The sequence below is a fragment of the Neodiprion fabricii genome, chromosome 2 (genome assembly GCF_021155785.1).
Source record: "Neodiprion fabricii isolate iyNeoFabr1 chromosome 2, iyNeoFabr1.1, whole genome shotgun sequence".
Taxonomy (NCBI): Eukaryota; Metazoa; Arthropoda; class Insecta; order Hymenoptera; family Diprionidae; genus Neodiprion; species Neodiprion fabricii.
The window spans coordinates 396,907-407,696 of NC_060240.1; the positions used below are offsets into that span (position 1 = coordinate 396,907).

The 10,790-nt window shown below is 43.7% G+C and overlaps 2 protein-coding genes across 2 annotated transcripts; one reads left to right on the top strand and one right to left on the bottom strand.

Moving 5' to 3' along the window:
• The first annotated feature begins 1,481 nt into the window (after nucleotides 1-1,481).
• Nucleotides 1,482-5,851, top strand: LOC124175564. The gene is made up of 5 exons (XM_046555954.1): nucleotides 1,482-1,569; nucleotides 2,526-2,770; nucleotides 3,552-3,788; nucleotides 3,902-4,088; nucleotides 4,780-5,851. Exons 2-5 carry the CDS (start codon nucleotides 2,547-2,549, stop codon nucleotides 5,212-5,214), a joined length of 1,083 nt encoding a protein of 360 aa, XP_046411910.1. The 5' UTR covers nucleotides 1,482-1,569; nucleotides 2,526-2,546; the 3' UTR covers nucleotides 5,215-5,851.
• A 1,016-nt stretch (nucleotides 5,852-6,867) lies between these two features.
• LOC124176859 lies at nucleotides 6,868-9,111 on the bottom strand. The gene is made up of 2 exons (XM_046558656.1): nucleotides 7,678-9,111; nucleotides 6,868-7,602 (listed from the first exon to the last, which is right to left on the bottom strand). The coding sequence occupies exons 1-2, from the start codon at nucleotides 9,109-9,111 to the stop codon at nucleotides 6,868-6,870; spliced, it is 2,169 nt and encodes a 722-aa protein (XP_046414612.1).
• Between the last annotated feature and the right edge of the window lie 1,679 nt (nucleotides 9,112-10,790).

Here is a 10,790-nt window from a genome sequence, read left to right on the forward strand (position 1 = left end):
ATAGTTTATCGTCGTGCATCGTGTTTTGGAAGACGATCCCGCGTCATTGCCCTTTCAATACAGAACACCGATTATTACATGGTAAAATAGTTGTGTTCGTGTGGAAAGTAAATTGATAAAGTACATTAAAATAATGAAAATAATAAGGAGCTTATCGCTGTCGACGAGTTCGTGTTACTCTCGTTGCTGTATGCACAGAATTCATTTTTAAACACATTATTCGTAACACAGTCGTCGTTTTGTACTCTCATATGTGATACAACGGTATCAGTGTTGTATAAATATGCATTGTTTGTTACGGAGATCTATGTATAGGTATACTGACAAGGTTGTAGACTGTGCTCCGTAGATTATAAATAAAATGTATGACTAAACAGATGTGTTTACAACTAACTTGATCGTTGCCGTGGTATCCTTGCAGGTTACCAATGGCGTCAACCTCTTTTCCGCACGACTTGATGGAGCTTTTTTCTTTCATTTATTTTTTTTATTTTGGTAAATCCTCAAAGTTGGTCAGGTTCATGCGCGGATGAAAATCCACGATAAATCGAAGTGAGAGAATTTCGAAACAAACGTTCAACTCAAATTGTTGAAGTGGAAGATGAGAAGACACGAGAGCATGTATCATTGATCGTTAAAAAAGAACAAGAAACAAAAAAAAAAAAACAGAGTGTCAACTGATGATTCGGCCAGACGTGGTCGCGGGCTAAATTCACCTCGTCGTGGTTGAATTAGGGTTGCACGTAATTTTATTTTTATTCCCCAATTCTATCTCGGCCCTCGACGCGGCTCTAATCAACCATAAAGCGCACTTGTCGCTATACTCGCTGTGCGTGTAAGTATAAAAGATGATCTACGACTTGTAAACAAAATCATTACGTAACGGCCACGCTGCTGATAGAGTCAAATGCATTACGCGATGGGAATCGGAGCCGCGTGCAGCGCACTGCGAATGCATCTGCACGGTATCGTCGTCTTAGGTGATTGCAATCGTGCGATCGAAAATGAACGCAGTGTAACGCGTAATGCGTTTGATGATTCGCGGCTGGTGAAATGCGGCGAAACTTCGTTAAATAACGCGCATTTTCCATTCGAGCGCGCGAAGTCCGGGGTAAAAGAAAATGACGAGAAAAGGTGGGGAGAAAGTAAAAATTCTTGCCTGTAAACAGATCAGCCGACCTACTTCACGACACTTACACAATATCTTAGTGAGCACAACGTCTACCGAATCGTTTGTTTCTTCGAGTGCTGGATGGACTCCCGGACGGAATCAACAGCCCGAAGTGTCGTTTGACAAACAACAACAGAGTTGGTTATTTTTAAACCGTGTCAAACGGTTTCGAAAACCCGCGGTCGAGGCGGGGGATCAGCCGACGGTATCTTCAGGGGCCTGCGATCATAGGTCATGATAGAATAAGAGGTCAGCCGAGCTTTTAAGGGTCTACGACGCCGATCGCATACCCGGAGGCATTAGTCGACTCTCGATCACCCCGCGGTCTCTTTCGCGCCGGCGTTACCATTTCTTTGTCGTTTCATACCTTTTACCGACATCTGTTTCATAGGAAAACGGTAATTTGAGTTAAGGTGCCCGTCGACGAGTTGCCGCTACTTAATACTTTCGTCTGTATCGAACTTTCAGAAATACAGGGGATGATGCGGACTCAGTCTCGCGGTTGTTTCTCTCTGGGGGGTTGAACGTTTTTTCAAGGGACCTCGCGGAACCCTTGTGGAAATTGGCTCCCGGTCGAATTGGTGGGATTTTCAGTATGTTATGGTACATATCTACCTGGTCAAAACTTCTCATCGACACAATTTCCAAAAAGCAGTACTTTCCGAGATACAGGCTTCGGAAGAAGGTGTCCAGATTTTTTGACAGCTATGAAATTCGTGATTTTCATGGATTACAAAGCGTCAAGGGGACTTGAAATCAAATATGTCAATCAAAAAATTGTACGGTCGATTCTCGAAGATGGGCAGGAAGCTGTGATTGATTCCATCCATGAACTCGCTGGTTTACCGGATGGAGGTGCAACGTCAGGTTTCGCCTGAGGAACGAGACTCTCCGACTCTTGCAATAATCGACTTGTCTTGTTTTTCACGCGTCTGCGGAGTCTCAGCGAATCGGTTGTGCAGTTTTTGATCGATAAATTTGATTTCAAGTCGTCCTTGAAGCTTTGTAATTCGTAAAAATCGCGAAATACATAAATGTCAAAGATCCATACACCCCCTTCCGAAGCCTGTATCTCAGAATCTACTGATTTTCGCGACTCGTGTCCATGAGAACTGTTGATCCGGAGGATACGTACCATAACATACTGAAAATCCAGCCAATTTCCATAAGGATTCTGCGGAGTCCTTTCTTGAGTTTGTTGCCCCGGTTCTAAGGCGATCGTTGGGCTGATTCCAATTGTTTTATGATATCATGAGCATAGAGTCTACCAAGTTCTACGGCTGTGAAATGCCCAGGGAACGATAGTTATGAAGATACAATAAATCGTAAAAACATTCTAGTCTTTCGGTTGCAGACAAATCTCGTTGGCCGTACGATGAAGATGGAATCGAGCAGGCTGTTCCTCGCAGTGGCTGCGATGAGCATGACGATGTCCTTGGCGACCCCGATCATTCCCGTGCCGAGAAAAGTGGCAAGCGAGGCTGTCGATGGGAATCCCAGTTCCGAAGAGTCGATCGCAAGACGTCAAAAGGCGACCGGCCCCTGCCTCCGTATTGCTCCAGACTTACCGCCCTGCAACTTTGACGTGCAGGCCACTTGGTAGGTCGAATTGTCATTTTCAAATCACGATTTTACACCCAGAACGAAAGGCCCTTTGCTTCTAAGCGTATGTCAGCCCTAAGCGAAGTGAACGTCGGGTAAACTTGGAAGCACAAGGCATTGAATTTTGCGTTGATTGATTTCTCGAGCTTATCATGAATTTATGTCTACAGATTCTTTGTGTCAAAGGTCAGTGAGTAAAAAATACATTTTTTCGGACTTCCTCAGAAAAACTAGAATGTTTATTCAATACATTGACACAATATATACATCTATATTATACATATAAATTGTGGTTAAAATGTTTTTACAAAATAGAAAGTCAAAAACTTACATTGAACTTCAGTCAAATAATGCCGGCGAAAGAACCAGACAAATAACTTTATGGCTTCCTTCGATACTGGTAAGCAGTTATAATTTTAATAGTGATGGATTAAGTGACTACCTAATTTGGATCTGATGTTGTTTAACGGATAATACTGGGATTACGGAAACTTGACGTTAAATTTGTCGTTGCTGCGGTCCTATTACTTCTCTTTCAAGAAGAAAATATAAGTATTTGAAAAAACATTCAACCACAATTTATACATGTATGTATATATATATATTATGTAAAGGTGTTGAATAAATATCCTAGTTTTTTTCTGAGGAGGTCCGAAACGTAAAAAAATGTTCTTTTGACCCACTGACCTTTGACACCGAGAATCTCTACGCTTGAATTTTGTCTGTTCGGACTTCGGAGGGTATATAAGAATTACCAACAGAAAATAATCCACGACAGGCGTTCAACGAGCGGTGAGATCTTTCGCGGTGCTCCAGGATCCGGTTACCCCTCGGGGTCGGCCACGGAATTTTTACCCGGCGGAAGTGGCGACGATATTCTGAAGGGTAACCCCGTCGTGTTGGAAGAGGGCGGCGCGACGTTACCGAGGCGGAAAAGTATCGAGGAATTTGAGCTTTACGCAAACGATATTGCCGTCACCATAGTTTATTATTTAGAGGGTTGCTTACCCTCGAGGTAATACAGTTTTTTTTATTTATTCCTCATTCTTCCATTCAAGGCTTATCTCACCTTTTCAGTAAAGCTTTCAACATTTTTTCATTCTGTGTTTTTCCAAAATCATTCAACAGACTACCCTTTGATCTTCCGACCTGTCCTGTCGAGGAGTCGCGGAAGATACAGTTGAACAAGCTGATCCCCTTCCAGCTGCCCGACATCTACGACGCGATGATATTCCCCGAGATCGACGTCGAACAGATCGAAATCGCTCATCGTCGAAACATGCAGAATATACCTGCTCGGACCGTGAGCCATGAGGTAAGAGGTCTCATCGAGGATTGCTGGGAGTTTTTTTTTTAAAGGAAATGAAAATACTTGGGGCTATTCGAGGTTGAGGATTTTATTATTTATTGTTTCAAGGAATTATTTTATTGAAGTTAATAACAAAATGAAAAAAAAAATGTTCGGGTTGAAAACACCTTTTCAGGTTCCAGCTCGTAGCCCGAATGTAAAAAAAGATCTTGTTCGATTATATACGATTATGAACGAAAAATTGTTGAAAATAAGCCACGAGCTTGAATGGATGGACAAATTTTAAAGATTGTGTCAATATTTCAAGTCGATCGGATAAGAATTGACCGAGGAATCTGCGCCATCGTATTTAAAACGTGGTCGTTCGCTACTTCTATGCGGCATGCCGCCATTTTGTTATTAATTTTAATGAAAAAATTCCAAAATGTACTTGGAACTATGAATAATAAATCCCTCAAACTCAAATTGCTACGAGTGTTTTTATTTTCTTAAAAAAAAAAAAAGAAACTCGTAAAAATAGGCCTAATATTAGACCTTTGAAGCTGCCCCCCCTCCCCCTCGCCCTGTAATCGGTGCTTCCCTTTCGTAAATTTCTTCCTGCATAAAAGACGTACGCAGAGGGAGAAGAGGCGTGATTAATTTCTGTAATAAAAGCAGGCGACAAACGTTAACGTCGTATTTGACAATATATGCATAGGCAAGTAAGGACGAGTATGAGAGAGAAAAAGATGGCGGGCATCGTAAAATCGAGACGAGTTACACGGACCTGGATGATTCGGCGAAGGGCTCGGGAGCGGGTTTTCAGGACTTCCACAGTACGATTGCGAAGAAGAGTATGAGGCCGAGGACGGGGATGGCTAGCACGAAGTATTCGAAGAAGCTACCAGCGTCCGGACAGGTCCCGGCAGACTCGGGGTATCCTTGGACGACTGTAAAAAACGAGGAGAGATCGGTTGGTGTGGTCGAAGAGGAGCCGCGAACAGTTACGAAGTTCGACCCCCTGCAGGAGGGGATCGGGGAAAACAACCGGGTTGAACTTCCCGCGGGGATCGATGCCGGGAGCAGAGAAACGATCGACGGAGCGACGGAGGTCGTCGATACCCTCGCTAGGTATAAAAATAGGGCGCAGTGAGTGAACGGGGCGATTTATATTATAGTCTCGAGGCGAGCCAACGAACGAAAAATACCGTTTGGCGGGACGTTTTTCGAACAGCTGGGCAAGGTCCATTTTCTAGGGTATATGTAGGTGTAAAGATTAGGTCGAGATAGACGAGCTTTCGACGGGGATGGAATTCCTGCGGGCGAAGCCCGGAAAACGGCAAACTGAGAAACGGAGTGGCTTGGCTCAGGGGTAGCTCTGCATAACCGAATTACCGGCTCGCCCCTCGGAGCTATTTTCCTGCAGCCTGGAGATCGAGACCTAAACGCTTAAGCAACGTGCACGGGAATTAGATCCGGAGTTTTGAACACTTTTGCCGTCTTCGTTGGCTCGAAATTCGTTAAGCGTCATTTTTTTTAGCAACGCTGCAGATGCAGCGGGAGGACAAACGAGGCGAATAAAATTCATTTCGGGGTTGAACAATATCCGATGATTGCACCGTTCGGATCTATGTACGTATGCATGTACGGACACACTTGCGATTCATTGATTACGTGTACAGTTGATGCCTGGCCAGCATTGGAGACAAAGAAAAAAAAAAATAATCATTAGAACTGATTGTATTCTTACGATTTTTAGGGAAACGTTGAGGCTTGTTCCAGGAATGCATGTGGCCAATTTGGTAAGTTGCAAATTACACCCGATTTGTTATTGTTCACTATATCTTTGTTACCCTTGAATTTCTCTACAATACGGTCGTGTCTAAATTTTGAAAATTTTCCATCATCGAAAATCGGAATCGTTTATATTTAGGTTAACGAAATGAATACGGAATTTTAGAAGCGAGCATCACAGCAGCAACGACGAGCGAATGTCTTTTTATCTTTTATAGTAATATTCATGCATTTACGCGGGTAATTTTAACAGATAGTCGTTGGGTTTTCAAGGGAATAAATAGATCGCGGTACACGGAGAAAGTGATCTTCAGACACTATAGGTATTAAATTGGGTTGAAACTGAGGATTTTACAATTCGTTGACCCTTGCCTCACAACTCAGAAGACTACCACCATAGGTAGGACTTATTGTAGTAACGGGTTGTGAATTAATATTATTATTATTATTTTTTCCTGAATAAATAAAACGGTTTCAAAAATATTTCGCATACGTTCCTTGACGGATTCCTCATACGCCCTTGAAGTACTCTTTCAAGTCGGTTAGATGGCTAGAAGTAGATAATACAATTGATCTGTGAAATCTAACTTGAGAGTTTTAAACGATTAAGGTATATATATCCTTATCATATTTCTAGTGTATTAATATGTCCAGATGGATATTCGAAGATAGAGATTCCAGTTAATAAGATAATGAATAGTTAAACCTATGAAGCGGTCATACAGCTTTCAAGTCTAAAAGTGATTTGGATGTTTCGTGGCTGTGCGATCCTTAGGTATCTAGATAATTAGTTAGATATAACGAATTCAGGTATACCGCGTTAAGAAATGAAAGTTACGGATTCATGTTAGAACTTTTTGCGATTGTAGGATTTTAATTGTAGTTCATTTATCACATGCTTTATGTACACGGTGAAAGAATTTCGTTCATAAATGGAATAAATAGATATGTATGTAAATAAATATTATGTCTTATTATAAAAGCTATACGATGAACGGACTTCACCGCTGGATTACTTTTCCGGTGCTTCATTTTTAACCTCCTCCTCCTCGACTCCAGTGTCACTTTCGATGTCAGATTTGGTACGCAGAGACTCCTCTATCGCGTCCAGCTCATCCCGGCCATCTTCCGTTTGAACCAAGTCAGTAATTTCTCCTTCATGCCCCTCTTCGGTCTTCCAATAACCACCGTACGTCGGGCGATTCGACGTCACGACGATTTCAGAAATGGTGGAGGACTCCACAGTGGTAACGGAAGCTCCGTTTGAGGTCGTAGCCACAGCATTGGCCGAAGCTGTCACCTCGACGACCGACGTCGAAGACCCTTGAGAGCTTGTAACGGTGGCCGAGGACTCCGCCACAGCGGTGGAATGTGAGGATGTAGCTCCTGCAACCGCTGTGGATGTGACTTCGACGATCGGTTTATTTGGGGCAACTGGGACCTTGTTAACCGTGACTCCGTAGAACGGGACAGGCTTGTTTTCGACTACGAGGCCGGAGAAAATTGCGGGCTTTTCTTCAACTATGACTGTGGAAACCGGCTTCTCTTCGATTATAGTTTCGGCAATATGAACGGGCTTCTCTACGATTACAGTTTCGGAAGTGTGGACGGGCTTTTCCTCCACAACGTTTATCACTTCCTCGGTTGCGGGCTTACTGAAAATGTTCCAATTGCCCAGCAATCCACTTCCGAAAAGCGTTGGGCGCTCTGTAGGCTTTTGAAGTATGTAAGTTGGCTCCTTGATTATCTGCGCAAAAAATAGTCAACCGTTTTACAATCACGTTCTCAGACACTTGTTTGAGCTTGAAAGGGGAAAACTTACCTCGAGCTCTTCGGGCTTGTCCAACGAGATCGGTTTACTGGGTTTCTGAAAGATGTTCATAAGCCCCTGAGTGACCGGCTGTTCTACGACGTAGACTGGTTTCTCAACGACGAGTGGCTTTTCGTCCGGTCTTTCGATTACCAGCGGTTTGCTGGTTGGTCGATTGAAAATGTTACCAATACCACCGAGCAGCGAGGGTTTCGTAGGTTTTTCCAAACCCGCTGGCTTTGACGGAGACGGGAACAAGCCGCCGAAGATTCCCGGCTTCTCTGTCGGCGGGCCGACACCAGGGGCGTTGTTCTGACCGCCGGCAAGGGCCAACAAACCCAGAAGTCCCTGGTTGTTGGATATGTCGTTCTCCGGTTTGTAAAAGAATTCCTGGAGCGATGGAATCGCTGGTACTTGAAACAATCCCGCTATCAATCCGGGCTTTTCACCAGCTTGCGGTTTGTCCGCAGGTGGTTTGTAGAAGACGTTGAACCAGCTGCTCCCGTTCGGCCTGAAGAAGGTGTCGATCGCGGCGAACAGTCCGGGCGCGGACGTTGGCTCGACGACGATGACTGGCTTAATTTCCGGCTTCTCGTCGGTCTGCACGTAGTTGGGTCGGTTTATGTAATCCACGACGGTCTGTATTATGGCTGGCTTCTGGGGCTTCTGTGCCTGAGTTTCCCCATTATTGTAGTGAGGGTTGCTCGGGCCCTTCCAAAAGTCAACCGGTTTGCTCTCCACGACTGTCGCCACGTCAGCCGGCTTTTCGACGTCAACCGAACTCGACTCGCCACGCGGCGCTTCGTGGAGCTGAGATTTCGCTATCCATTTGAGATTTTCGTCGCATAGGGGAACCCCGATGTCCGGGAGGCATTTTTGAGCGACGAGGGTGGCCACCACGGGTGAATCGACCACTTTGATATCGTAGACGATCTCGCTGTTCATCGAGCTTCTAGTCATCTGCGGACCGAGTCTGAGGTACTTGCCGTGACGTCTAATTACAGCTTTGGGCTCTCGCAAGCTCGAGGGTCCCATGTTCTCCAGCTGAACAAATCTGACGACGTTGGGGGAGTAGAGCCTTGGTGCATTTAACGATCGGGTGGATCTTTTCGCGAGAAGATCGTCCTCGTTGATGGAATCTACGCTGCTCGAATCGTTGTCAGAGTCGCCACGTTTTGTCAACTCGCCATCTTCACCGGAGTAGAAGGTTTTCTCGATCTGATCGCTCTTTGCTTGATATTTCTTCAGTCCCATAAGACAGGGAAGAACTTCTGGTGCTGACGTCAGGCATACGGGCTGTCGCCATCGGATCACTTCGACGATTCGGGGTACTTCCGGTTCAGTGTAACGAGGATAATTGAATCCAAAGATATCACGTAAGGTTAGGCTTAGACCGCCAGTGACGACGGCGAGCAGGACCAGATTTAGTAGCACAAATTTGGCCATTTCTGGCGTTGATTTTCCGATCTTTCCTGAATTGGCCGACTCTACGGGAACAGTGATTCCTCGACGTCTCGTGTCAAACTAGTTTCAGGACGCGCTGAAACAGGGTCTTATATACCTTCTCGTTAGCCATGCCGGGTTCGGACTTTCACCCTGTAATGGTGGGCTCTTCCTCGTCACACGGGGGCGAACGGTAAATCTAAGGGTGGATACGGCTGTCGCCCGTCAACGGTAATAGCGCCGCCAATTAGTGGCAATTAGGCCCTAATTAGTATTGCTCGTGCCAAATGCAGCATACCAAATGCAGCGAATGTTTGAATAACAATTTAGAACCGTCCAGGTTCGACGGCAACGACGTTGATTCTGGAAAAAAATCAGTTTGCGAGCGTGCATTTGAATATTCATGTGGAAATCCGATTACCTTCTTCTTGACGCCAGGGCTCGGGGGTATAATATATGATACGCAACAAAATACCTGACGACTAAATTCGAGCCTTTATTACCCGTCCCAACGACATTGCAAACGCATTGCAGAAACCTTATTTGAGCAACGATGGTACGGCAAAAGTTATTGCCGTGCTTGGGTAAATGGCAGTAAAGTGTAAAACGTGGAAACGTACAAAACTGGAATGCAAGTGATTGATATTTCTGAACTGAATTACTAATATTAATTTTTCATAATAATTATCGAACGACTAATAATATGTCACTTGACTTCTCGAAACCTCATTCAGGTGTGATTTTAGATTACAATTAATCGAAATGCCCGAAGCAAGTGACGTACCTACTGTTTTATTTTTGTAAATCGAAAAGCAGCAGCATTTGATTTACTGCCTTTCTGCAGAATTACTGCTTTTTCCATGTTCGAAGTAATTAATTTCAATTACTCGGGCAAGCATAAACTTATCTCTGATATAATTTACTGCACAAACGTGGACAAAATTCACCAGGGTCACAACACCGTTTTAATATGAAATATCAACGATTCAAAATAAGAAAGAATTTAAATTACCACTACGGCTTTTGTCCCCAGTCAATACAGATAAAAATATAATCGTAACGGATAATAAAGAGTAAAAAAGCAGTACAGTTTGAAAACTGCTGCTTTTTTACTTTGGAAATTGAATTTACTGCTTTCATGTTTAGGAAATGTAACCAATTTGAAACATTCGATAAGTTTACAAAATCATTATCGCGTTGAAATAACATTTCTAATGATTGATTTTATAATTCATATGTATCAAATCATCGGAAAAATCTATCAGCATCAAAATGAATGAAAGACAGTAAATGCAGTTTACTGCCTTTTATCTAAACACGGCAGAGTGGATCTTGGCAAAGGGTTTACAAATGTTTGCACGATTGAGAAGCTTTAATTGTGACGTGGGAAAATCGAGTGTCTCGGCACATCCATTCGTACGCTAAATGAAAAATGGGAAAAACTGAAAAATTGTCCCTTCTAAAGAATACTTAATTTGTCCACATTCCCGGACGACATTCGTGAAATTGACTAACGATAAGTTTGACTATCTTCCAAATATTCTCAGCAGTTGTTTCTCTCCGCTATCTCCACACTATCTTCTCAGGACAAAAACAAAGCAACAGTGACAACTAAGACGAGGAATCTGACGGTTTCGGGTGCAGCCGTGGCGCGATACGAATGTCACAAGAGTGACACGTTA

Coding starts and splice junctions, on each gene's coding strand:
- LOC124176859 (XM_046558656.1), bottom strand. CDS start 9,111: ATGGCCAAATTTGTGCTACTAAATCTGGTCCTGCTCGCCGTCGTCACT. Junction 7,603..7,677: donor ACAAGCCCGAAGAGCTCGAG/GTAAGTTTTCCC, acceptor TTTTTTGCGCAG/ATAATCAAGGAGCCAACTTA.
- LOC124175564 (XM_046555954.1), top strand. CDS start 2,547: ATGAAGATGGAATCGAGCAGGCTGTTCCTCGCAGTGGCTGCGATGAGC. Junction 2,771..3,551: donor TTTGACGTGCAGGCCACTTG/GTAGGTCGAATT, acceptor AATCCACGACAG/GCGTTCAACGAGCGGTGAGA. Junction 3,789..3,901: donor GAGGGTTGCTTACCCTCGAG/GTAATACAGTTT, acceptor ATCATTCAACAG/ACTACCCTTTGATCTTCCGA.